General features: G+C 46.1%; 1 protein-coding gene and 1 long non-coding RNA gene across 5 annotated transcripts in view; both read right to left on the reverse strand.

Moving 5' to 3' along the window:
* Nucleotides 1-995: 995 nt before the first annotated feature.
* Nucleotides 996-24,058, reverse strand: part of KDSR (3-ketodihydrosphingosine reductase) — a 39,569-nt gene continuing 16,506 nt past the window's right edge. For 2 of the 4 annotated variants that reach the window (XM_053205816.1, XM_053205817.1), the window contains 6 exons: nucleotides 22,073-22,264; nucleotides 16,369-16,452; nucleotides 12,577-12,660; nucleotides 8,910-9,011; nucleotides 7,259-7,510; nucleotides 996-4,821 (listed from right to left, as the gene is read on the reverse strand). In XM_053205816.1, coding sequence (XP_053061791.1) covers nucleotides 4,702-4,821; nucleotides 7,259-7,510; nucleotides 8,910-9,011; nucleotides 12,577-12,660; nucleotides 16,369-16,452; nucleotides 22,073-22,264 — 834 coding nt within the window. In that variant the 3' untranslated portion in view covers nucleotides 996-4,701. The remainder of the gene's footprint in view (nucleotides 4,822-7,258; nucleotides 7,511-8,909; nucleotides 9,012-12,576; nucleotides 12,661-16,368; nucleotides 16,453-22,072; nucleotides 22,265-24,058) is intronic. The other 2 variants (XM_027069128.2, XM_027069129.2) reach the window with 2 other exon arrangements.
* Nucleotides 20,592-22,066, reverse strand: LOC113602296 (uncharacterized). Its single transcript, XR_003423713.2, has 2 exons — nucleotides 21,914-22,066; nucleotides 20,592-21,794 (listed from the first exon to the last, which is right to left on the reverse strand). It is a non-coding gene; the product is annotated as an uncharacterized LOC113602296 (long non-coding RNA).

Consider the following 24,058-nt stretch of genomic DNA (forward strand, 5'->3'; position numbering starts at 1 on the left):
AGGGATGAAGGCACAGGGACACAAGAAACGAGAAATGTAATCACCACCACGGAGGGACAAACTCTTTATGCAGATGGTATCCCTGGGTGCCTGGATGCCGAGCTCATCACGGGCACTCAATAAATATGTTCAAAGAGGGGAAATCAGGGGTATGCAACAGGAGTGGAACAAAAGAAATATTTTTTTTCCTTTTTAAACACCTCCGTGTGAAAATTATAGAAGGGATGTCGTGTGCCATTAATGTACAGACGTTGCTCAAATTTAAAGAAAGCTTAAGCTTGCAAACCAAGATGTCCAAAGAATCTCTTCACAATGTAAACCAAACTTTCCCACCTGAGGACTGAGAAATATTAAGGCATGTTATTTTATATATCAGTCTTCTGTGCCCCTCAGCATCTAAGAGATATTTCATTGTTAATATATGCAGGTTTAAAGTATGGGAAATCGGGGCGCCTGGGTGGCTCAGTCGGTTAAGCGTCTGACTTTGGCTCATGTCATGATCTCGTGGTTCGTGAGTTCGAGCCCTGCATCAGGCTCTGTGCTGACAGCTCAGAGCCTGGAGCCTGCTTCGGATTCTGTGTCTCCCTCTCTCTGCCCCTTCCCCACTCACACACAGTCTCTCTCTCTCTCTCTCTCTCTCTCTCAAATATAAATGAACATTTACAAATTTTTAAAAAGTATGGGAAATCTATTTGTTTTTATATGAAACATAATGACATTAGGAAACTTTACTAAATTCCACATTTCTTATCCTTTTACTCAGGTATCCGCCCCGCCCCCATCTGAGTCACACAAACACAGAATGTATTTGAAATGAGGGCTCAGAATACCAAGTACTTACTCTGAAAATATTACTTCCTAGAAAATGATCGAAACCAAGCCTTCCAATGTTTAGGATGCAAGGTGAGGATAACATCATGAAAGAGATCTGTGTTTTGCTTAATTCACTGTCTCTTAAAAATGCAAATTTCTAGAAAAATAAGTTTTCAAATCTGTAAAGCTTGTTCCCCCTTTATTTTTTTGTTGTGATTCAGAAATACAAGATACGAAAATTAGGTTACAATTCTGCCACAAAAGCTTCCAAAGTAGCAAACACAAGTTCTAATATATATCAAAATAGCCATGTGCATTCTTACACTTTAAAAATGTCTTTAAAGTTGCCCCATCAAGCAAGTGTAAAATATAATAGCTATTAACTCCTCTTCAAAATATCAAATCTGCCATCACTGCAGCGAACTAAGCAAGGTTTACTCCAGGATATGGAAGGTTATGTTTAGTATGTACTTTTTAAAACTGAGTTACTAATAAGAACTAAGGACATGAGAAAGATACAAAGCATCGTGTGTCAAAAACTATGAATACTTAAAAGTGTCCTCATGTGAGTAAGACATGTTTAAATTAGAACATGACATAATAAAATTAAATCTGTTGATGATATAATTCAGTAAAAAAAATTATCATGGTATTGCCTTCTTCTAGAAAGACAAAGACGTACAATTCTTTGAATTGGAGCAACTATTTCCTAAATGTTTTTGTCATCTAAATATTAGAAACGGTCTCTCAATGTTTCACTTCCAAGAATCGACAATATACGGTTTAACAAACAGATTTAAAACTAAACGTATATACGTATTAACGTAAAGAGGCCATTATGGACAGCATTTTTAATTCTCTCTCTCTCAGCTTTGAAAATTAATTATTAAAAAATACAGAAAAGAACAATTACCTTGACTTGGTTTTTTTGTAAAAAAAAAAAAAAACCTTTTTTAAACCTTTTTCAGTAATGAAGGGTCCTTGAATATATTTTGGTATTTCTATGGATGAATGACATCAGGCATTTTTAAATAAATATACTCGCAAATACGCTATAACAAAACAGTAAAACCAAAGCCGGCAGAGACAAGATTTAGAACCAACACTCACATAATAAACTGTTGTTGGCTACAAACAGAAAGCCAACATTTCATCAGAATTGTAATTAAACTCTTTCTGCCACAGGTAAGGCATAGACACTTCTGTTGAATCAATGACCCCTTAAAAAAAAAGCCAATAGCTTCCTGAACAATCTGACTCATGGTTTTTTGTTTTCCTTCCCCTGAGCAAAAACACAAGTCTACGTAAAAAAAAAAAAAAAAAATGAATAAAAATTGAGCCAAAAAAGATAAAAAATAGAATTTGCCTTTGTCCTATTTTCATGTTTCCGATGAAGTCAGATCTTTGCGTGATGCTGCTGAATTTCTATAATCCTTTACCAAACCCTTAGGGCCAGATGTGTTTCAGATTTCTTAATTTGTTAGATTTGGAAAAGGCATATGGGACATACACTGGATATTACAGAACATCTCCACAGAATCCGGGGCAATACCTACAATTAAACCCACTAGTGTCTCTTCAGGAAAAAAGAGTAGTAGATGAAATAGATACATCAAAACTATAATACATCAGATTTGGCTATCAAATGAATAATGGCACTAAATTTAGAAAGAGGAAAAAAAAAACAAACCACCTTAGTTTTCAAAGCTTTCTGGATACAGAGCTTTGGCCCTTTGACATCTCTGACAAAAAAAGCCCATTCCCTGACATTTTGGTCTAAACAAAATCTGCTCTCGTGAGAGGGCTTCCATTGGGCTGGGGATAATAGTTCCCACCATGCAACAGGGGCTCTTAAATTTGTTCAGGTAGCAGATTCCCTGGAGGTAATAACAGTACAGTCTATGAGGATAACTTGAGAAGTGTATATTGAAATAACTGGTTAAATAGTGAACTGTATTAAATGAGACACCATCTTGGACTAGATTTTCATATAGACCAGCAGTAAAGTGCTGATATTCAAGGAACATTTAGGAGAGAAACAAATACAAGTGAGAAACATCCCGATATTAACATAAATGTTTTCTGTACCTTAAGGAGACACAGTCATTATTCTCTCTCAGAGACCATGAAATACGACCTAACATAGTTTGCAAACAATAAACAAGGGCTGTATGAGACTGAAAGAATCATGAAAGTACTGTGGCGTCAACCCACCCCCACAAACTGCAATGAAGTCACTCCAAGCAACGTATATATTCAATAATAATTTCTTCTATCTTTGTCAGTGTTAAAGTATGCCATTCCCAGATCCTCATTAAAAGAACACTAGGAATTAAAGCCATGAAACATCTTACTTGAAAAAAGAAAAAAAGAAGTCATTTTGAAGTCAAGAGGGCCAAAAACTCAAGAGCAAAGAAGGTTGGCTATAATTTTTAAGTCTTTAATCTTTTGTATGCATAGTATATGCATACTTGTGTATGCAAGGAAGAGGGGGGTAGCATTATGAGGAAGGTGACTTGCCTTCAGCAGGGGAGCGAGTACAGTGATGGCGTGAAGCAGGGAACATCGGCCAAACTCATCAGAGGCACTTTATTGTAGAAATCCACTAAACTGAGCAACGGAGCTTGGGATCTAAAAACGGCAGTCACGGGGCCGAGAGGGCTCCAGGGCTATGTGACAGGAGTGATAACTGGGCTTCCTTACCATGGGGCACGAAGAGAAGGTTCTCTGGGTCAGCAGGAGTCACAGAAACGATGGGTGATCATTTTCTTGCCAAGATGAGGATCTGCGAGCTCGGCCCTGTCCTATCTTCTTTTCCTTAATGAGGAAACCATACATGGACGCTCATCAGCCTTTCCTAAAAGCTACATGTATGCTACGAGAAGAATGTCACGCTTTTCTGAGTTTTTTCGTGTTTTAATTAATTCATGAGTTAATTTAAAAAGTCAAGTCAAAAAATTTTCACTGGTCATTTTTTGGTTTTGTTTTTGTTTTTTTACAAAAATAGTATAGCAGTATCAGCAAAACTGGAAAGGAAGGGATGGGAAGAATGGAAAGAGCCCTCTAACGGAATGGGCGGGCTCCACGTCACCATGGCTATTGAAGAAATTGTAAACTTTTAAGCTTCTAAGATTTTATTTCTCTTCAGAAAAAATTGGGGGAGGCTGCCTTTCCCCGTGAATGAAAAATGAGAAGTGCTCTAAGCATTCGCGTCTATCTAAAGAAGGCAGGAAAGCGTGATTTTTCCTACTGGAGGATCCTTCTCTCCTTCCCTTCCACTGCACTGCCCTCTCTCATCCCCCTGTAGTTTTACGGGATCAAAGAGAGAGAGAAGCCACGAGTTTCCACCAGAAGCACAGTGAGTCAGGGGCTCTCTCGTGCATTCAGGCTCTCCAGCAATGTGTGAAACTCCTCTTGAATCAAATACACCATGTTAAAAAGAAGGGGGGAAAAAAAAGGCTCCCAAAACCCACAGAATGCCTTTCGTGGAAGGTTAAGAATGTCCTTGAGACGTCGTCCTATGTATCATAAGGTACATTTCTGGGCTTAATCTCAGTGGAGGAAGAAAAAGAATAAATAGAAAAACGTAAATGATCACTCTGGAATGACGTTCTTTCCCCTGCTCACAGGCCCTTTGGTCCCATACGATCCTCATGTCTCCACCTCAGACAATCAGGGGCCTCCCGTTCCATATTTGCATAGTATTAATAATATCACCTGGCGCTGAACATCTATCCCCTCGCCTGAGCCAGGTATCTGAAGAGCGCTGGTCCAATCTCACAGATTCAAAAGCAACACATTTAAGTGGCTGTAGGTCACAATCTGGGTCCCTTTAAGCAGCAGGCTGTTCAGATTATTTAGAAACAGTCTTTTCTCCCGGGGTAAGAATTAGGCCGTTTTGTCTGCAACTTCAGATTTCGCTCTCTGCATCATGCAGCGACGGACTATGCTGTCGAAACTTCCCAGGTAAAACAGAGCAATGGTGCGGAACAGGCCCATGGTGACCACCTGCAAGACAGAGACAGACCCCTGAGCTCGTCCGACAGCACAAAACAACAGCTCTCTTCAAGGGTTTGTTTTTAAGTTTTGTTTATTTTGAGAGAGAAAGGGAGAGAGATGGAACATGAGTGGAAGAAGGGCAGAGAGAGAGGGAGAGAGAGAATCCCAAGCATGCAGGGCCCAATGTGGGGCTTGAACTCACGAACCGGGAGATTGTGACCTGAGCCGAAGTCCGATGCTTAACCAACTGAGCCACCCAGGTGCCCCTGATAAACGGTTTCTAAGACACATCTTCCCATCTGCTCCAAGGATAGGCACGACGAAAACCCCGGAAGTGTCAGGAGAACACAGAGGACAGGAACTGTCCGCTCTGCACCCCTGGACGGCACGTGTCCATCAGAGAGGTCACAGCGAAATATTTGTCCAATTAATAAACTCAAATTAGACAAAGAACAAAAACAGGTATTCCCACTAGTCCTAGGGTTCTACCAGCTAGGGAAGAGCCACTCCAGCATCCCAAATATCCAAACTACCATTAAGGCTTTGTGGTGCAAGACTTACGTTCTGATCGCAAAAGTCAGACCGTATGCTCAGCGCTAACACTGTGGGCAGAAAGACACCGTGCTTGCCCTCCACGAGCTTATTAGATAATTGGAAAGACAACCAGCTGGAGGAGGTAATTACTGCGTCCAGTTGAGACAGCGGATGTCCATTAACTGTCACTCTTTCTGCCACTGCGCTCTCCCTAGGAATTTTTTAAATTCCTAGAAACATAAGGAGAAGCATTTTCAAATACACTCGTTCTCAAAAACCTTGCCTCCCACGTGCCCTTTTCCAGAAAAGTATTAGAAGAGTTAAAAAGGCACATTAAGGGGTCAACAAAGAAAAACAATGTCATGTGACCCAGGAGGCGGGGGACCCGGCCCAGATGAGAGGCAGAGGGGACCCCCGGACTTGCGGCAGTCAGTCCTGACGGGTGGCTCGGAGGCTCCAGGAAGGATTCCTTCCAGAAGGGGAAACTGACAGAGTGCCTGATATGTCAGAGGGGAAATGAAGACGGTCATTGTTAATCATACATAGAAAAGGGCCGATAACGGTTCCGAAGAAAACAAAAGGTTGCACAAGAAAGGAAAATTAATAATGTGTAATACGGAGTTCGGCTGCGAATAGCATTTAAATAGCCAAAATAATGATGACCTCAAATACAGATCTAACCCAAATCGCAACAGAAGTAAAATGGGGGGTGCGAATGGAGGGGAGGTGGCTGTAAGCAGAAGGAGGAGGGCGTGAAGACGAGCTAACTCCTCATCTGTCTGGGTAGAAATCAGCGGAGGGGGCCACGGCAGTCTAGACTCTGGATGCACCCTCGATGGAGATGTGGAGGCGAATCTCAGGAGGCCCCGCCCACAGGACAGCGGGGCGGCGGGGGGGGGGGGGGGGGGGGAGCGGGGGGGGGGCATGTGGCACAGGGGCCGCTGTTGCTCCGAGGGAGCCCTGAGAACACTGGTTCTCTGAAGGGCGTGTCAGGACAACGCTGAAAAACCTAAGAACCAAAGGGAGGCTGGAAAAAGGCAAAGCGACAGGGCCAGCAATGAGGTCAGTGGTTGCCCGGGATTCAGGAGGAGGGAGGGAGGGACGAGCAGGCGAAGCACAGGAGAATGTTCGGGCTGGGGAACTATCCCACGTGACAGTCCAACGATGGTCACGTGGCGGCTATACACCTGTCAAAACAGGTGTGACCCCAAGACTGAACCCTAATGCAAACCAATGACGTCTGCAGACTGGCTCATCAACGGGGACAACAGACCGTGCTAATTGATGCAAGATGCTAAGAATGGGGAGCCGGGTGGGGACAGGAAGAGAGCTCCCTAATTTCAACTCAAATTTTTTTTGAAATGTTTTATTTATTTTGGGGCGAGTGAGCATGAGCGGGGGAGGGGCAGACAGAGAAGGGGGGCAGAGGATCCGAAGTGGGCTCTGCCCTGACCTCAGGGAGCCGGCTGTGGGGCTCGGGGAACCCTGGGGTCGTGACCTGAGCGGAGGTCCACCCAGGCAACTCAGCCCAACCGAGCCACCCAGGGGCCCCTCAACTCAAATCTTCTGTCAACATAAAACTGTCCTAAAAAATAAAGTTTATTACTTGAAAAGAAAAAACACCTAACGGAAAGAAAAACACATCAAGAAAAAGCAACTGTAACACCGCATGCCAAAACACCAAAATACTTAAGTCCAAGGAATTTTACTGTCTTGGGAGTTTTCCGCAAAAAAGCAACATATAAGGTGAGACTTGCAGTTGGTGGGTTGGTTGTAACAGTTGGTCAGAAAAAGGAAGCGTGGGGATAGAGGGGCAGAGACAAAGTCTTGGAAAGAGGGGGAAGAAAGGCAGAAGGTGAGCGGAGTCAAAGGTCAGAGGGTTACCCCACGTGACGTCACGGAAGCTGTTTACCTCAGTGGTACTGGGGAGCCACTGAGGGTTGCCATGCCAGGTGGGTCTGCAGTTCAGAAAAACCAGCGTGGAACAGTGATGGCGCTCTGGTGCACCGGGCCTGGGATGGGTGCTGTGAGGCCCCCGGGATGGGGGGCCCGCGTCCTGTGTCACCGGAGGGGCCACCACCTGCCCCAGCTGGTTACTGCCAGGTGCCATGAGGCCTTCTGATTTCCCAAGAGAAGTCCGAAATCTGGACTTTGTGTGGAAAATCTAATTAAAAAATTTTTATCTCAACAAGCACACTCGTACCAGATGAACCAAACATTTTATAGGCCCTCGGGCCCCCAGTGACGACCTCTGGCTCGCAGAGCATGAGACCCAGGCAGGGAGCCGACCGCGGTGTCCCAGGCCCGAACTGCGAGAGCAGCGGCCGCTGGGGAAAGGAGCGGACCAGGGACTGGAGGGAGGGAGGGATGGACCTGACCCCTCATGCGCGGGGCAGAAGGAGGGGGGCAGGGACGCCACCCACTGCCTCGTCGGGCTCCTGAATGAACACGAACACTGATCCTGATCACAGCACCAATACGGAATCGGGGCCGGGATGCTGGGAAACAGGGCTCTACTGTGGGCAGTGCGGTCACAGCCCGGGGAAACATCTCAAAGAAGCGTATTCGGCACCGGAGTGGAGGAAGCAGCTCCGTGCTCAAGTTTTAGGTTTGGCGTCACGGAAGCAGAAGGGACAAGGTGACCACACAGCACGTGAGGAACACAGGGGGCGGCTCCAGCCAGCCTCCGAAGCTCCTAGCATGTGCCAGGCGCGGGCCGAGAGGGGCATCATGTAGTACAGCCTCCATCTCTAAGAGAAAGTCACAGAGTCGTGGAAGAGAAGAGTGAGGGAAACCCACACCCGAGTCATTTGGGTTTTCAGTCTAGACACGGTCGGCGGCACATGACTTCGTACCAGGTTATAAACTATATAAACTACCCATCGGCGTAGACAGGCCCCTTCACGGGCAGCCTTCTCTCTGTCTACACTCCACCATCTGCCATTGGGTCTGTGCAGAGCCAGCCCTCTGTTAGGACACTTGTTATATGACATGGCACGGGTAGCATTTTTTTGTCTGTCTCTCCCCCTAGCCCATAAGCCCCTGGGGCTGGAGACATTGCTCCCTCCTGATTCTGCACGCAGCACATCCACAAGCGGTTAACTTCCGTGTGGCCTGGATGGACCAGAATTTGTGGAAGAGTAGGCTCTGCGTTGAATCCTTGACTCGTTACCTCCCTAGGCTTAGTTGCCCGTGACCTGACTCGCCTAGGAAAGGTGTTCTGTTCTGATACCCAGTACCTTCCATCACTCTACCGCAAACACTCGGATCGGTGGTTCTCAGACGAGAACCCGGACGAACACCCCGAGGGCGGAAGCGGCCTTCCCTCTCTGTGTCCACAGTGCCCAGAACACAGAAGACCTCTCCCCTGTCGGAACCCCTCTGGTGGTGTCTTTAACCTACGTCCAAGTTTCGTGTCCCTGACACAGGGAGGGAGACAATGGATACTGCCCCATCCTCAGATGAAGGCACGGAGTCTTCCTTCAGCCTTTTCTCATTGGGGTTCAATGAAAGGCACTGTCTGTCTGTCCGTCCATCTGTCCGTTGACGTAGGCATAGCTCACCTGCTGGAGCCCTTCAGTAATAGAAGTCACAGGAGCCATTCCACAGGTCAGGGATGAGAGCATGTACCCATCTGAGCCAATGGAACTGTTAAAATTTCCTTGCTAAAAGAAAAGGAGAAGAGGCAATGGTAGCAACCAGGAAAGGAAACAGCACATCAGAAACAATGAAGCGGGCCCACTCTAGGTGGCATACCAGGGTGACCGAGCCTACGTCGGAGCTCACAGATGAACGTGGCCTTGGCAGATGGGCTGGAATAGGGACACAGGTGGTTCCCAAAATGTACGTCTGTGGACGCTGGGGCTCCTGAGACCCTTTCAGGGGATCCAGGAGGACAAAATGATGGTCATAACAATACGAAGACCTTAATCGCCTCGTCACCGAGTGACATCTGCACCGATGGGCGAAACTGCTAGCTCATTAGCACAAACCACAGTAGCGGCACCTCCCCACTGCCACACGCACTTGCAGTAATAAATGTAAAGAAATTTAAAAAGTCTTTAAAGAGGCGCCTGGGTGGCTCAGTGGGTTGAGTGTCTGACTTCGGCCCGGGTCATGATCTCATGGCTCGTGAGTTCAAGCCTCCGTTCAAACTCCTTGCTGTCAGCGAAGAGCCTGCCTCGGATCCTCTGTCCCCCTTTCTTCTGCCCCTCCCCCATTCTTTCTCTCTCTTTCAAAAATAAACAAACATTAAAAAAAAATCTTAAAATAATTTTTAAATGTCAGTTTTGCTTTAAAATGCCCTTGATAGGGGTGCCTGGGTAGCTCAGTGGGTTGAGAGTCTGACTCTTGACTTTGGCTCAGGTCATGGTCTCACGATTTGTGAGTATGAGCCCCACACAAGGCCCTGCACTGACAGTGTGGAGCCTGCTTGGGCTTCTCTCTCTGCCTCTCTCTCTCTGCCCCTCCCCTGCTCGCTCGCTCTTTCTCAAAATATATAAACTTAGAAAAATTTAAAAATAAAATAAAACGCCTTTGATAAAGCAATAAAATTACTCATTAAAAAAAATTTTTTTTTAAACATTTATTTATTTTTGAGACAGAGAGAGACAGAGCATGAACGGGGGAGGGTCAGAGAGAGAGGGAGCCACAGAATCCGAAGCAGGCTCCAGGCTCTGAGCTGTCAGCACAGAGCCCGATGTGGGGCTTGAACTCACGGACCGCGAGATCATGACCTGAGCCGAAGTCGGACGCTCAACCGACTGAGCCACCCAGGCGCCCCTAAAATTACCATTTTATTAAATCTCAACCCTTAAGGGCAAGTCTTAAGAGCCTACGTCACAAAAAGAGAGGGCACACCCAGCGCCTTCTGCTGTGTTCTGTACCCAAGGGGGACGGCTGCCCAGCAGAAAGGCCCTCCTCTGACCGTTTAAGTCATGAAAATTAATCTGTGGTTATTCAGACTTGGGTATTTGGAAGACATTTTGTGGAACACGAATGACATGAACCTGTGACTTCAAGGAAAGCTGGCAGCTTTTATGGTCAATGTTAACATCTGAGCTTTCAAGGAAAAATTACGATTTGTGAAAACCTGTCCGCCATTGTGAGACTGTCAGCTGCCCAATATGTAAAGACTTTTATGATAAGACCAGCGGTGATACGAATGGATGAAATTTGGTGTTTTTTTTTTTTTTTGGTAACTCAATGAACCCATATTTTCCACATGACGGATGCATAACATTACAAAATCATGAATGGGTACAAAACATGCAAAGTGCAAAGACCAACGGGTTTTAATGTAACAGAGAACAAAAAGTTCATTAATGTGGTTTCCAATTCCACACTGTAATTAACCTTTAAGAAACTACTATTCATCCGGTTTGGGTTTAATATCAAAGAAGAATGTCTGCAATTCTCTGAAAAGCCTATTTAATATTCCTCCCTTTCCTAACTACATATCTGTATAAGGGCAGATTTTTTTTTATATCCTTCACTCCAAACAACATTTTAGGGCAGGCGGAATGCGAAGGCAGTGATAAGAGTCCAGCTGTCTTCTCTTCACAGAAACATTAAAGACGTTGGTGAAACGTAAAACAATGGCACTTTTCTCGCTGAAGTTGTGTTTTGGAAAACTATTATTGTAGAAAAATTGCATTAAGATGTAATGGGTTAAATTGTGGTTATTTTAAGCGGATTAATAAATACTTTTTAGATTATGCATTTGCAGTTTCTAATACAGCAAGCATTGATAAATATAAACCTGTCAAGAAATCACTGGGATGGTCAATAGTTTCCTGTGGAAAGTGGCCAAAAAATGAAGTTTCAAGACCACCTGACTCAAGGAGCCCTGCCAACATACAAAGAACTATTTCAGATCGTTCAAGGCACGGGGTGTGTCTGCTTTGATCTGAGGGAAGCAGGAAAAGCTAAGTCCGCTCAATCCACTCCTGCCATCTTTCTGTGCCCTTTTTTTTTTTTAATGTTTATTTCTGAGACAGAAAGTGCAAGTGGGGGAGGGGCAGAGAGAGAAGAGGACGGAGGGTCTGAAGCGAGCTCTGCACGGACAGCAGTGAGCCCCACGTGGGGCTTCAACTCACAGACTGTGAGACCCCGACCTGAGCCAAAGTCGGACGCTTGGCCAACTGAGCCACCCAGGTGCCCCCCTTCTGTGCCTTTGAGCACAGGGCACGGGTCTCCCAAATGGCTGTATCTTAATGGAGTTCGATACTTCTCGTATCCTGCTCAGCCGGTGCTCGTGCAACAGTGCATGCGGCCCTTCAGGGAGGCTGAGCAGCCCGCTGACACCTCATTGCACGGGTCCTCAAATCTCCCACGCGCGGCGTAGGCCTGAAGTTTACAGACATCCCCTGTTGGTGTATGTTCTTCTGCACGTGGGCTGACAGGATGTTGTCAAAAGTGTATGGCAGTCGGGGCGCCTGGGTGGCTCGGGTGGTTAAGCGTCCGACTCTCGGTTTTGGCTCAGGTGGTGATCTCACAGTTCCAGAGTTCAAGCCCCGCAGCGGGCTCTGTGCTGACAGAGAAGAGCCTGCTTAGGATTCTCGCCCTCCCTTTCTCTCTCTGCCCCTCCCCTGCTCTCACTCTCTCTCTCTCAAAACAAATAAACAAACACCTGAAAAAGAAAAAAGTCTGTGGCACATACGTTGTTTTAGAAGATGGCAGGCCCTCAAATAGACTCAGTAGCCTGGAGGCACATTATCTGGGTGGACAGGATGGTGGCCTGGTGGGGTTGGACACACTTCCTTATTAGTGAACATTTGGGGAAAATGGCACTGGGAAGCAGGAAGGTGGAAGAAAAAGTCCTTCATCAAGGAGTCAGGCAGTTAATAAAGTACCTAACATCGCCTACAACTGCGAGTGCTGTGGGCAAGCAGCAAAAGGCAGCAGGGCCAGACATGGAACGTGGTCCCCACTACTGACACACGGCTCGAAGGTCTCACGTTCTTTATAAAGAACCAAAGTTCCCAGACACCCTTACTCATCAATCTGTTCCTAAGGTTGAGACATGTACTTAGTTTCCAGAAGCCTACTACTTTACATGGAATCAATAAAGCATCTAAGGGAGAAGAGTGGCGTCCAACATGCGACATGAATGTGACCCAGAAGTAACAATGACTAACGCTTTAAAATAAGCCCTGGGACAAACATCGTAACTCTTTTCAGAAATCCAGCATCACAACTATTAATGAAGAAAACAAGGACTGTACTTACTATGGCATCCTTAACAATTTGTTTGGCCACTTGCTCTGGTTTGCAAACAGATACGGTCTCTGAAATCAGACGAGTCTCCAGAGGCTGAAGGTGGGAAAAAAAATGGATGCATCAGTACCATTATTGCCCATTAAGTTAAAAAACAAAGAGTTCTTTTTTTTTTTTAATTTTTTTTTTTACATTTAATTTTTGAGAGACAGAGAGAGACAGAGCACAAGTGGGGATGGGGCAGAGAGAGAAGGAGACACAGAATCCGAAGCAGGCTCCGGGCTCCGAGCTGTCAGCACAGAGCCCAACCCGGGGCTCGAACTCACGGACCGCGAGATCGTGACCTGAGCCGAAGTCAGATGCTCGACCGACTGAGCCACCCAGGTGCCCCAAGAACAAATAATTCTTACAACCCTCCTTCCCCTTCTTTGTAAATAATTCCAGTTTTCAACCTTTGAGCAGATTCCTACTTTTAGAATCCAGTCCATCTGGATTCTAAATCGGTTTCTACCTGGTTACTGTATAAAATTTAGCGCAGTAGCTGAAGCAAGATCAGGAAGCCCTTGCCACTCTCCGTTGGACACGTGTGGTCTCGGCTCCAGTGGGGACCACCAGAGCTGGAATAAGAAAACGCCACTGGAACCATCCAGGTAGACTCCTCACTGCTGGCCAGACACCTGACCGACAGTGTTTATGCAGAGCCTCGACCGTGTGTCCTGAGCAAGATGACCAGCGTCTCTGTTCTGACCATACTCCCAGGCTAGCAAAAGACTGACACGCGGACAGAGCTGAGGCCATGGGTCGAGACAGCCCCAGCCCAGTCCCTGTTCAACAATGCCGCTGCTTCTTAAAGGACCTGCGGGGGAGGCGGGAAGGAGGAAACTGGGACAGAAAACACTGAGGGGCCCCTGGCACGGGCTGTGCGCTCATTACCAGGCTGGGGCATCAGAACCCCAAATCAAAGGTGGTTAAAGGTCCACCTCAGTTGTCTCCTTTCCTGAATTTAAAAAAAAAAATTTTTTTAACGTTTATTTATTTTTGAGAGAGAGAGAGACAGAGCATGAACGGGGGAGGGTCAGAGAGAGAGGGAGACACAGAATCTGAAGCAGGCTCCAGGCTCTGAGCGGTCAGCACAGAGCCCGACGTGGGGCTTGAACTCACGGACCGCAAGATTGCGACCCGAGCCGAAGTCGGATGCTTAACCGGCAGGCACCCCTCCTTTCCTGAATTCTTAACTGGAAGTCCTTTCTCTTTTCATCTTTGCATGTTGCTGCCTTAATATATATTATAGCTACTTGTATATTTGTATTTTACCTCCTAAGTTCTTTGTGGGAAAGGGCTCCCCCCCCACACTTTTTTTTATCTTCCTTAAGGTGACATAAACACGTGCTCAGAAATTCTTTAAAAGGGAGTTTCAGTTTGAAGTTTTAAAACTTAAAGCCTTAAACTGCATGAAACTATACATATTTTTTTACCACGTAGGATTGAGAAAATTAAAGTAAAGAACAGAATGTATTTTCTTAAATTGGAAACGCATAGCACTTCATAAAAGTCAAGTACTTCTTGATGAACCTGAATTAAGAGAAGGGTTCTTCTGAAAGTGCCTTGCTCCTTCTTCCAGACCACCAGGCCACACACACAGTAGACTGAAAAGCACTATGGCGCCCCCTGCAGGGCTCACACATCGACACAGAATTTCATTTATCCAAAGTTGGCTCAACACTACACCGGAGGGAAAAAAACCAACTTAACATCAAAATCAGATCTTCCCAGGGAAATCACCACTTTTTGTCAGCTTTGGCTTCAAACAGAAAAGACTGCTTACCAAATGTTACAAATCTGCTTAGCGGGCCCCTGCTCATTCTAAGACAGGGCGTTTGGCTTACATTTACTTCTTTGAAATAGTTGTATTTTTAAGAGGCAGAATCAAAAAGAAGTGAATAGGGAAAAAAATGTTCTAAATCATACACATCTTTTCACAAATACACAGTCTATGGAGCATAAGTGCCAATTTTTATGCTGCAGAAACTTGCACTTACTAAAGCATTACTACGAAGGAAAAGAAAACCAACGCCCATTCAAGGTAGTTAAGTTCTGGTCGATTCCTTTCTTCTCCACTTGATTCATGTGCTCGGAGGAAGCCTACAATGCATCAAGGCAAGGAAGAAAGAAGTTCCTTTGAACAACGTGCAAAGCTTGCATTCAGCTCCATCTGTCATTGTGTGTGATGTAAATGTCCAGTGCTGATAAGCATCATAGAGAAAAGGAAAGCCAGAGGAAAGGATGGTGAGTGTTCCAAGGGACTGACATTTGAGAGACAGAGGGTCAGGGAAGTCCTCTCAGGGTGATGTCTGTACAGAGATAGAAAGAAACAAGGGATGAAGCCATTTGAACATCCAGAGAGAGGGGGGAGCAAGAGTAAACAAAGCCCACAGGTGAGGACAGCCTGGGCAAGCTCAAAGAACAGATGGGGGGCTCTGGTAGGGCTGAGGGCAACAGGAGACACCACTGTGGACAGGTGGCCAAGGTCCACATAGTGCAAAACCCAATGAGCTGCAAGACCTTTGGATTCGGGGCACCCGGGTGGCTCAGTCGGTTAAGCTGCTGACTTTGGCTCAGGTCACGATCTCACATGGGGCTCTGTGCTGACAGCTCAGAGCCTGGAGCCTGCTTCGGATTCTGTATCTCCCTCTCTCTGCCCTTCCCCCACTTGTGTTCTCTGTCTCTCAAAAATGAATAAATGTTAAAAAAAATTTTTTTTAAAGAAAAGACCTTTGGATTCTACTCTAGGCATAATGGGAGCCACTGGGGCCATACTAACACATGACAAGACCAACATGTGCATTTTAATACTAACTTTAAAGGAGTCAAAATTAAAAATTCAGTTTTATGATGGCGGGGGGGGGGGGGTCCCACTAGCCGCATTCAAGTGTTCAACAGCCACAATGTGACTACCAGATTGAAGAAGGCAGACACAGAACATTTCCATTCTAGAGCATTCTATTAAACCGTGCTGTTTAAGAAGGGTTTTTCTGGTTTTGTTTTTGGCTTTTTTTTTTCTTCCTTGCAGAAGAGGTGTTTGAACAAGGGAGTGACAAGACCTGACTTACAGTTTAAAAGGATCACTGGTCACTATATGAAGAACAGACAGGGGGTCAGAAGAGGGGCAGAATTCTGCAGGCACACCAGTTTGAAGATTATGAAGAGCAGTTTGGGCAAAAATACCAGCAGCTACCATGACGAGGATGGTACTGACAGTTGCGGTCTGAAAAAAAATGGGCCAATTCAGGACAAGTTCTGAAGAGCAGAGCCAGGAGGAAGTGCGCGGGTCAAGACGTGTGGTGTGGGAGGAAGAACCAAGGCTGGCTTCTCGGTTACCAAGGAGATGAAAAGCAATGAGGGGGCAATGAGAGGGAATCAAACATTCTGTTTTTGAAACGCTAAGTCTGAGGTGCCCCGGCAACCAGGTGTTTAAGTCCAGAGGAGAGGATATTATTTTTAAAGAGTAGCCTCTCATTTGCTAAAAATGCAGGCTGTATTCGTGAAGATAATACCTTGTTAATTAAGTAAGCCTTTGAAGATTATTAGCAAAACTCATGGCCTTGGAAAATATGGGCTGTGTTCTCTAAGACTCCACATGAGAGTTCTGGAAAGTTCAGAGGCCTCTACCTTGCACATCAATTGTAAAGAACGCAATTTTCTCAATGATGAAAATGACTCCAGGCTGAGGGTGGAAAGTCAGAAAACTGGAAAAGGAAGATTTACAACATTAAAGGCTCGAAACAGACACAGAGGAATACTTACCTTTGTTTTGTTTTCTTCCGCAAACCCAGGGGTATCTGTGTCGGGCGGGTAGGCCACTGTGACGTAGACGTTATATGGCTTCACCTGCATTTCGGAAACAACATGTGCCCCTTCAGTAAACAAGGTCCAATTCCGCATCAACCCTTAGCCACCTGTACCGGCCACCAGGCAAACGTCGTGAATCCTGCCCTGATTTTCCCAAGGCAGAATGTGGCTCTGGGTGGAGAACCAGCATCGACTGGGTCAGGAAAACTTCTCTCCATGAAGATCATTTGGAAATAAAGGCACAGGGTTCACCCCAACAACCTCTACTCCCGAAAACAGCTGGCAGAGATTCACCACCTCCTTCTGAGTGTTGCCCACCCCCACTGAGCAGACAAGGCCCTAGGAGCCGTCCAGGAGGAAGGTGGACAGCTAAAGGGAGGTCTCCTTTCCCGCCTGCCCCCCCCCCACCCCCCCCCCCCCCCCGGAGGACACCACTCAGCACTGTGTGCAGGACCATGGGACCGGTCTCTGCGACTGCAAACCTGGCTTCCTTCACAGCCGCTTCTGAAGCTCTTGTTGATTTCATCTACAGAATACGTCAAGATTAGTCAAAACCCTTTTCCTATGCTCTTCAGAGCCAGGCCTAGAACTACACAGATCCCCTGAGAAGTCTGCCTGGTCGGGAACTTCCTAAGCCACCAGCCCCTGCCCAACAGGGAGTCAGGAGTCACTTGTACCCTCCCCCACAGAAGAAACCAACAGCCAGGTCAGACCAGCCAAGCAACTCCAGGAAAGACGACCTCACCCTTATTTATATGCAGAAACCCCTTCCCAGCTTCAAACAGGTTCCAGGCTTCGTTGCCTCACTACAAGGCCTCCACGCCTCCACTCAGAAATACACCCCCAGCAATTCCAGAAGATTCTCCCGCGAGCGAGTCGGCCAGGACATACCCTTCCCAAAGATCCTGCACTTCAGTGGCCCTGCTCCACACTCTCATCTGGCCCTGATTCTTAGTGGCTCTAAGGGTGATAGTTCACACCATCCAAATTTCTGTCCCCCGATTTTTATTTGCTCTTGGCTCGCTGCTTAGCCCCAGGACGCTACCTCGGGAAGTTAAAAGCAGACAGACAGCTGGGGGTACGTAGGCCACTGTGCATCTCACGGAGGTTGAAAAGTGCCAATAGCGTGTCCTCAGGCAACAGCCCCTGAGAGCACCCCAGGGTCCCGTCTGTTCACACAGCCCTTATTCTCCCTGGGTCCCTCTGCCGGGCACAGTTCTGAAGCCTGTGGGAGGAGCTGTCGGGGTCGGGAGAAGCATTAGATCCTGGCCAGCCATGCCGAACAGCACAATAGCAAAGGGTGATGTCTTTGTTGGTTCATTGCCACTGCACTCAGGGCGTGAGACAGCCCGTTCACTCGGCCTCCACGGGGCATGCAGCTTCAAGGCCCAGCCGTGCTCAGAAATAGCTCTGGATTCGGGCCAGCCAGTGAGGTTGATGAGCAAGCAATTTCTCTTCCACTTGTTTTTGAGATAGTGACTTCAAAAACCGTCTCCCACGGCCTTGCCCTGTGCTGTGCACAGACCAGACAAAAACACCACCAAAAAAGCCGGTGCGTGGCAAATGGCCCACAGAAGGCCTGAAGCAGACTCGACTCAGACGTTTCTCTAACGCTCCTGTGCCCCCTCCCCCTGAAATGCGTAAGAACCATGGCGCACAAGCGAATGTAAGACAGTGTGTCAGAGCAGTGTTTCTCAAGTTCAAGGTTATGGCTGAGCTACCAAACGCCTGAAACAGCTTTTCAGAACAGCTTTCTCCTGGCGTAGACACAGATCGTCGGGGTTGGAAGAAGCCAGTCCCGGAAGAAACAGTTTGGGGTGCTGGTAGTCTTGAAGTCACATGACCCTCTCAGTCTGTGGTTGGGTTCCTCCAGCGGCTAATCCCTTCGTTGTTGTATTTACTCATCCAAGGGATACTTACTAAATGAGTCCCGTATTATTCTGTGAATGAAGACGTGGACGTCAACAACTCGAGAGAGCCCCTGACCTCGTGGCGCGGCCCGTCTCTTGAAACTCTTGGTCAAATAACTGGTAACATCTAAATACACTATACTCCATCTACTTTCCTTTAATCAACTAGTCCCACAGCCCCGGCAGAAAACGAAAGGGGGTTGATGTGGCTTCACTTGCTCTTGCTCAGATGATGCCGACTCCTAGAGATCACCCCTGTCTCTAGGAATTTACAAGCCCAGACTTCACTAGCTGACTCCTCTGCTCACCTTGTAGCCGTGTGTTTCTCCTTGTCCCTGCTGACTGACCATCCTCTTTTCTCCTGCTCTGCCCACCTCCATGCTTTTCGTCATGTTCTTCCTTCCCCTGGTCTCCATTTCAATCAGAAAGACAACCGTCTGCTCAAGAACTGACTACCAAAATCATCCCGCCTACAATGTGTGGTTCCTAATTCCATCGAAACGAAGACGGGGCGAGGGGGGCGGGGGTCCTGGAGGGAGGAGCAGAGCTGTGTCTGAGAAGCTCCAGAATTTCACCTAAGCGTACTTTTCAAGGCTGTAGGGCAAGATGGCCTTAGGGGGAGGGGAGCATGACCGAAAGGAGGGAAGCACAAAGGCTCTTTTTCTTTGACTTGGTCTCTGCTACCACATCTTTGGCCATAACCCAGCAGAAGTTGGCTTTCCAAAAAGATTAACTTTTAGAATCTTTAAATCATATATCTGTACCTAAAAAAACGGAGTTAAAAAAAAAAAAAGGAACACCAAAAGGTGCAACAAATGTTTTATTATGCACAAAGTATGGCTAGGGTCCTACTTTAGTTTGGCGGGCAAAGGGTGGGGTGGACAGGAAGACTTAAGAGTTAGTTAAACCGGGGCACCTGGGTGGCTCAGTCGGTTGAGCGTCCGACTTCGGCTCAGGTCATGATCTCACAGCTCATGAGTTCGAGCCCCGCATCGGGCTCTGTGCTGGCAGCTTGGAGCCTGGAGCCTGTGTCAGATTCTGTGTCTCCCTCTCTGTCTGACCCTCCCCTGTTCATGCTCTGACTCTCTGTCTCAAAAATAAATAAATGTTAAAAAAAAATTAAAAAAAAAAATTAATCCGAAAAAGATCATCACAAAGTACTTCGAGTCTGAGCAATTCTATGAGGTCTGTTTCATTCACAGAAAACACAACCACGATGGCAAAACAGACTGAAGTATCCAGGTTTCCAAAACACAACACTGTAAGTTTGCAGGGAAACAACTGTTCTGACGTAGGTCTACTATGAACAAACTGGATTTTGATTATTGAATCTATTCCCCTCAAAGCCTACTTTTCACGGCACGTGTTTATCTTATTCCGTGTTTCCGTGGGGACATTTTTCATGGAGTCTGAATATGGACAGGAGTCAAGCTGACTTTCAAGTCCAGGCAAGCTTCCTGCAGCGTATGAATCACATTTGTCACAAAGAGGCTTTGGGGACTCTGTCTGTATTAGCAACTCACTTTCCTTTTCCTCTTCTTTAGTAACATGTCTGTCCTACCATGTACAAGGCTTAGGGACAAAAAGCCCTAATAAGCAGATTTTTCATTTCCAAAACAGCCCTTCACTTACCAGATGTCTAAGGCCGGATGAATCAGGTAACTTCTGACCTGAATCATAGACACATCATCTGCCCAGGGAACCAGAAAGCCAAGACGTTGTTACTGCTTTTGTTACAAAGTAACAAAGTGGCTTTAAGCAACTCCATGAACTACCAAAACTCAGCATTGGTATCTATCAGGTGGCAAAATGACACCTGCCTCACAGATTTCCCAAAACTTTTATAAGCATGCCTGGGTGGCTCAGTTGGCGAAGCACCTGACTCTTGATTTCAGCTCAGGTCATGATCTCACAGTTGGTGAGACCGAGTCCCGTATTGGGCTCTGTGCCGACAATGCAGAGCCTGCTTGGGATTCTTTCTCTCTGCCCCTTCCCTGCTCATGTGCACGGATGTGCATGCTCACTCTTGCTCTCTTTCAAAACAAATAAACATTTTAATAAAAACATAAATAAATGGTTATTTGCAAAGGGACTTTCCAAGTAAACATTTCAAAAGAAATGCTGGCATTCTTCTTTGAAATTTCACAGCCTTACGTGTCCTATTGGCTAAACATATTATAAAGAGCTATTATTATGAGTATTTTTTTTAATCTTTATTTATTTTTGAGAGAGAAAGAGAGAGAGAAGAGAGAGAGAGAGAGAGAGAGAGAGAGAGAGACAGAGCATGAGCAGGGGAGGGGCAGAGAGAGAGGGAGATGGAGAATCTGAAGCAGGCTCCAGGCCCTGAGCTGTCAGCACAGAGACCAATGTGGGGCTCGAACTCATAAACTGTGAGATCATGACCTGAACCAAAGTCGGAAGCTTAACCGACTGAGCCACCCAGGTGCCCTTATTGATTATGAGTATTAAGCAAGTTGATGAAAATGAAATTTGGGGCTGGTTTCTTTTCGATGAGAATGGCACAGTCTACCGGTCTCTAAGTGGCCCATGAGGATTCTGTCATTGATTGGACAACTCATCTGTACTGTGATGCTGGGCAATGTGGTGCTCTGTCACACACCATCAAGGGCTCTTCCGGGGATTTTATAAACCGGCGGTCAGCCAACTATGGCCTGTGGGACAAATCTGGCCCTCTACCTCTTTTTGCAAATAAAGTTTTATCGGAACACAGCTATCTCTGTTCATTTACTTTTGCACATGGTTGTTTTCCTGCTCTCACAGTAGACTTGAGTAGTCGCGACAGACACCATCCAGACCTTGAAGGCTAAAATGCCTACAATCTGGCCCTTTACAGAAAAAAGTTGCCAACCCCTAACCTAAATTATTAAACAGGATCCCCAGGTCACACACACTCCTACCATGAGAAGGTTGGCCAAAATGAATTTTCTTCCGGGCTTTTAACATCACGATGTAGTGTTACATTTCAGTGCAAGTTACAATAGAAAGAATTTTACCGTGCCTTTTCAGTGTATGATTTGGGATAGATATGTGTGGTACTTTCTAAGCGTCCCCATTGGACAACAATGAGGCAGTCGGCTTCCCACAGCTGAGGTTGTGTGAAGGTTGTCACATCATGACAAGCACTTATTTCGACGCTAATGCTAACCACACCCTCCTTCACAACACGTTCTCTTAACTGAAAATAAAAAGCATTCGCTTTCATCAAGATTTCTTTAAGATACTAAAGTATAAGTCTCAGGAGAGCCAAACGATATTTTTAATCCAACCCTCTTGTTTTACAGAAAAGGAAACAGACCCAGTTAAATGATTTGTCTCACAGCTGAGAGCTAGACAGGAGCTGATTCAAGCTTTTCCCTCAAACACGTGCTAATTTCATCACTCGGTCTTAAAGCAGAGATCTTTTCGTTAAAGAAACACCTCTAGAGAATCGCAGGCTCACATGGTATTAGACTGAAAAATACAGAGTAAATATAAAGTAGTATTTTGCGTATTAAATTAAGCGAGCGAAACACCTCCCAGCCCTTTTGCTTCTATCCCCAGTAGAGTCTTTATGCGATGAAAAATGTTACCTGCAGAATTCAAGGGCTGAGCCGATGCCCTTTCGCTAACGTCACGTCTACAAATGTCTAACGTGATACGACAACGCGTGTCAAGCAGCTGCAAACCAAAGGGGAACATCCACTGCCGAGCTGGAAGATAAAAACTGTGAAACTGAATACAGTGTTTACCTCCATCTGCAAAGCTTCAGCCAGTCCCCTGATGGCAAACTTGGACGAAGAGTAGGCCGTAAAACCGAATAATCCCAGCTGTCCTGCCTGGGACGAGACAAAGACTATCCGGCCGACACGACGCTCCTTCATGGTGGTGATCACTGCTCGGCTGGGGTACACGCTGCCCAGGTAGTTGACGCTCATCAGTCTCTGCCGGGAACAAAGGGCCACGTGAGGAGTGAGCAAGGTCAGAGCCTCAGGGCTGCGCTCCACGGCAGTTGTCTGCTCTCCAGATCTGAGGGCCAGTGGAGCCCAAGTGACCGGGGGCCCAAGGGATGTGTCGAGGGAATGAACGATGCAGTGATGCTGTAAATGAGCCCCGGTGCCCATGACCCGCCCTCTCAAGTCTACTTCAGTCTAGTCTCTTATTCTCCTTGTGACGGCAGTGATGTCTTCGCTGAAAACCGGTCAGGATTAGCCTTCTCCTTATCCAAAGTATGCTGTGTACTGCAAGCAATACTTTCTGAAAAACAGTTTTAGGAAAAAGGCCCCCAAGGATCTCTGGCCCTGTTAGTTCTAAGCTACGGAAACATCACAAAGAGACTAGGACGTGGTTAACGGCAAGGACTGTGGTTACTACCTATTTGATGACGAACAAGAGAGTCAGGCACTACTTATTTCTGCAGCTGAACACAGGGCTAGTGCAGGTACTAGCCACGGGGTTGTTGCAAGCATTGAAAGAGGACACACAAGTCAAGGCATAGCCTCTGACCCACCGTCACGTGCTCGGTCAGCGTTGGCTCTTACATCAGGATGGGTAAGAACTTACGTAGGTACCGAGAGTGTATCTTCCTTTCATCCTGGCAACTCTCAAAAACCTTACATTTTAACTTGGAAATCTGAAAGTGCTGGCATTAAATTGTTTCTATATTAAGGGGCACCTGGGTGGCTCAGTTGGTTAAGAGGCTGACCCTTGATTTCGGCTCAGGTCATGGTCTCATTTCATGAGATCGAGCCCCGTGTCAGACTCTGTGATGACAGAGTGGAGCCTGCTTGGGATCTTCTCTCTCCCTCTCTCTCTGCCCCTCCCCTGCTCGTGCATGGGTGCTCTCTCTCTCTCTCTCTCTCAAGATAAATAAAAGATTAAGAAATGTTTCTATATTTAAAGTCCTGTAAAAATACTAGATCTATCACCATGTGAAACCAAACACTTCATTGCATACTATATTTACACTGTGACTGTAACTAATTCAAATATTACACAAAAGTACACGTGCATAGGTGCAAAACCAAGGAACTCCAGAACACTGTAAATGATTGTGTTAGGATGCTGGGATTCCCACTTTTCCCAAAATGTCTTTTAATATCATTATATTGTCTTGATAACAAAAATGCTCTTAAAAAGCACCCCGAAAAGATGGCACACCAAGCCCAAGTGTTCACTTCAGCTCCCTTCTAGAGACCTAACTAAAATCTCAATAAAAAGATAAATTTTTGTAAAGGCAAGAACCCACAGAGCACAGACAACAGGAAAAAAATAACATTTTGGAAGCTGAAAATCAGCATGGCGAGTGATAACAAACTTAGTGGAAAGCTGAATGCTAGAAGCAAGGAGCAGAGAAACTGGGGGCGCCTGGGTGACTCAGTGGTTAAGCATCTGACTTTGGCTCAGGTCATGATCTCACAGCTTGTGAGTTCAAGTCCCACGTCGGGCTCTGGGCTGACAGCTCAGAGCCTGGGGCCTGCTTTGGATTCTGTGTCTCCCTCTCTCCCTGCCCCTCCCCCTTTGTGCTCTGTCTCTCTCTTTCTCTCAAAAATTAAAAAAAAAAAAAAATATATATATATATTTATATATACACATACATACATACATACATATAAGAGCAAATTAAACCAAAAGCATGCAGAAAAAAATATTAAAAATAAAAGAAGGAAATAAATGAAACAGAAAACAGAAAAAATAAATGAAATAGAAAATAGAAAATTAACAAAACCTAAAGCTGG

This window comes from Acinonyx jubatus, chromosome D3, assembly GCF_027475565.1.
Source record: "Acinonyx jubatus isolate Ajub_Pintada_27869175 chromosome D3, VMU_Ajub_asm_v1.0, whole genome shotgun sequence".
NCBI classification, from domain to species: domain Eukaryota; kingdom Metazoa; phylum Chordata; class Mammalia; order Carnivora; family Felidae; genus Acinonyx; species Acinonyx jubatus.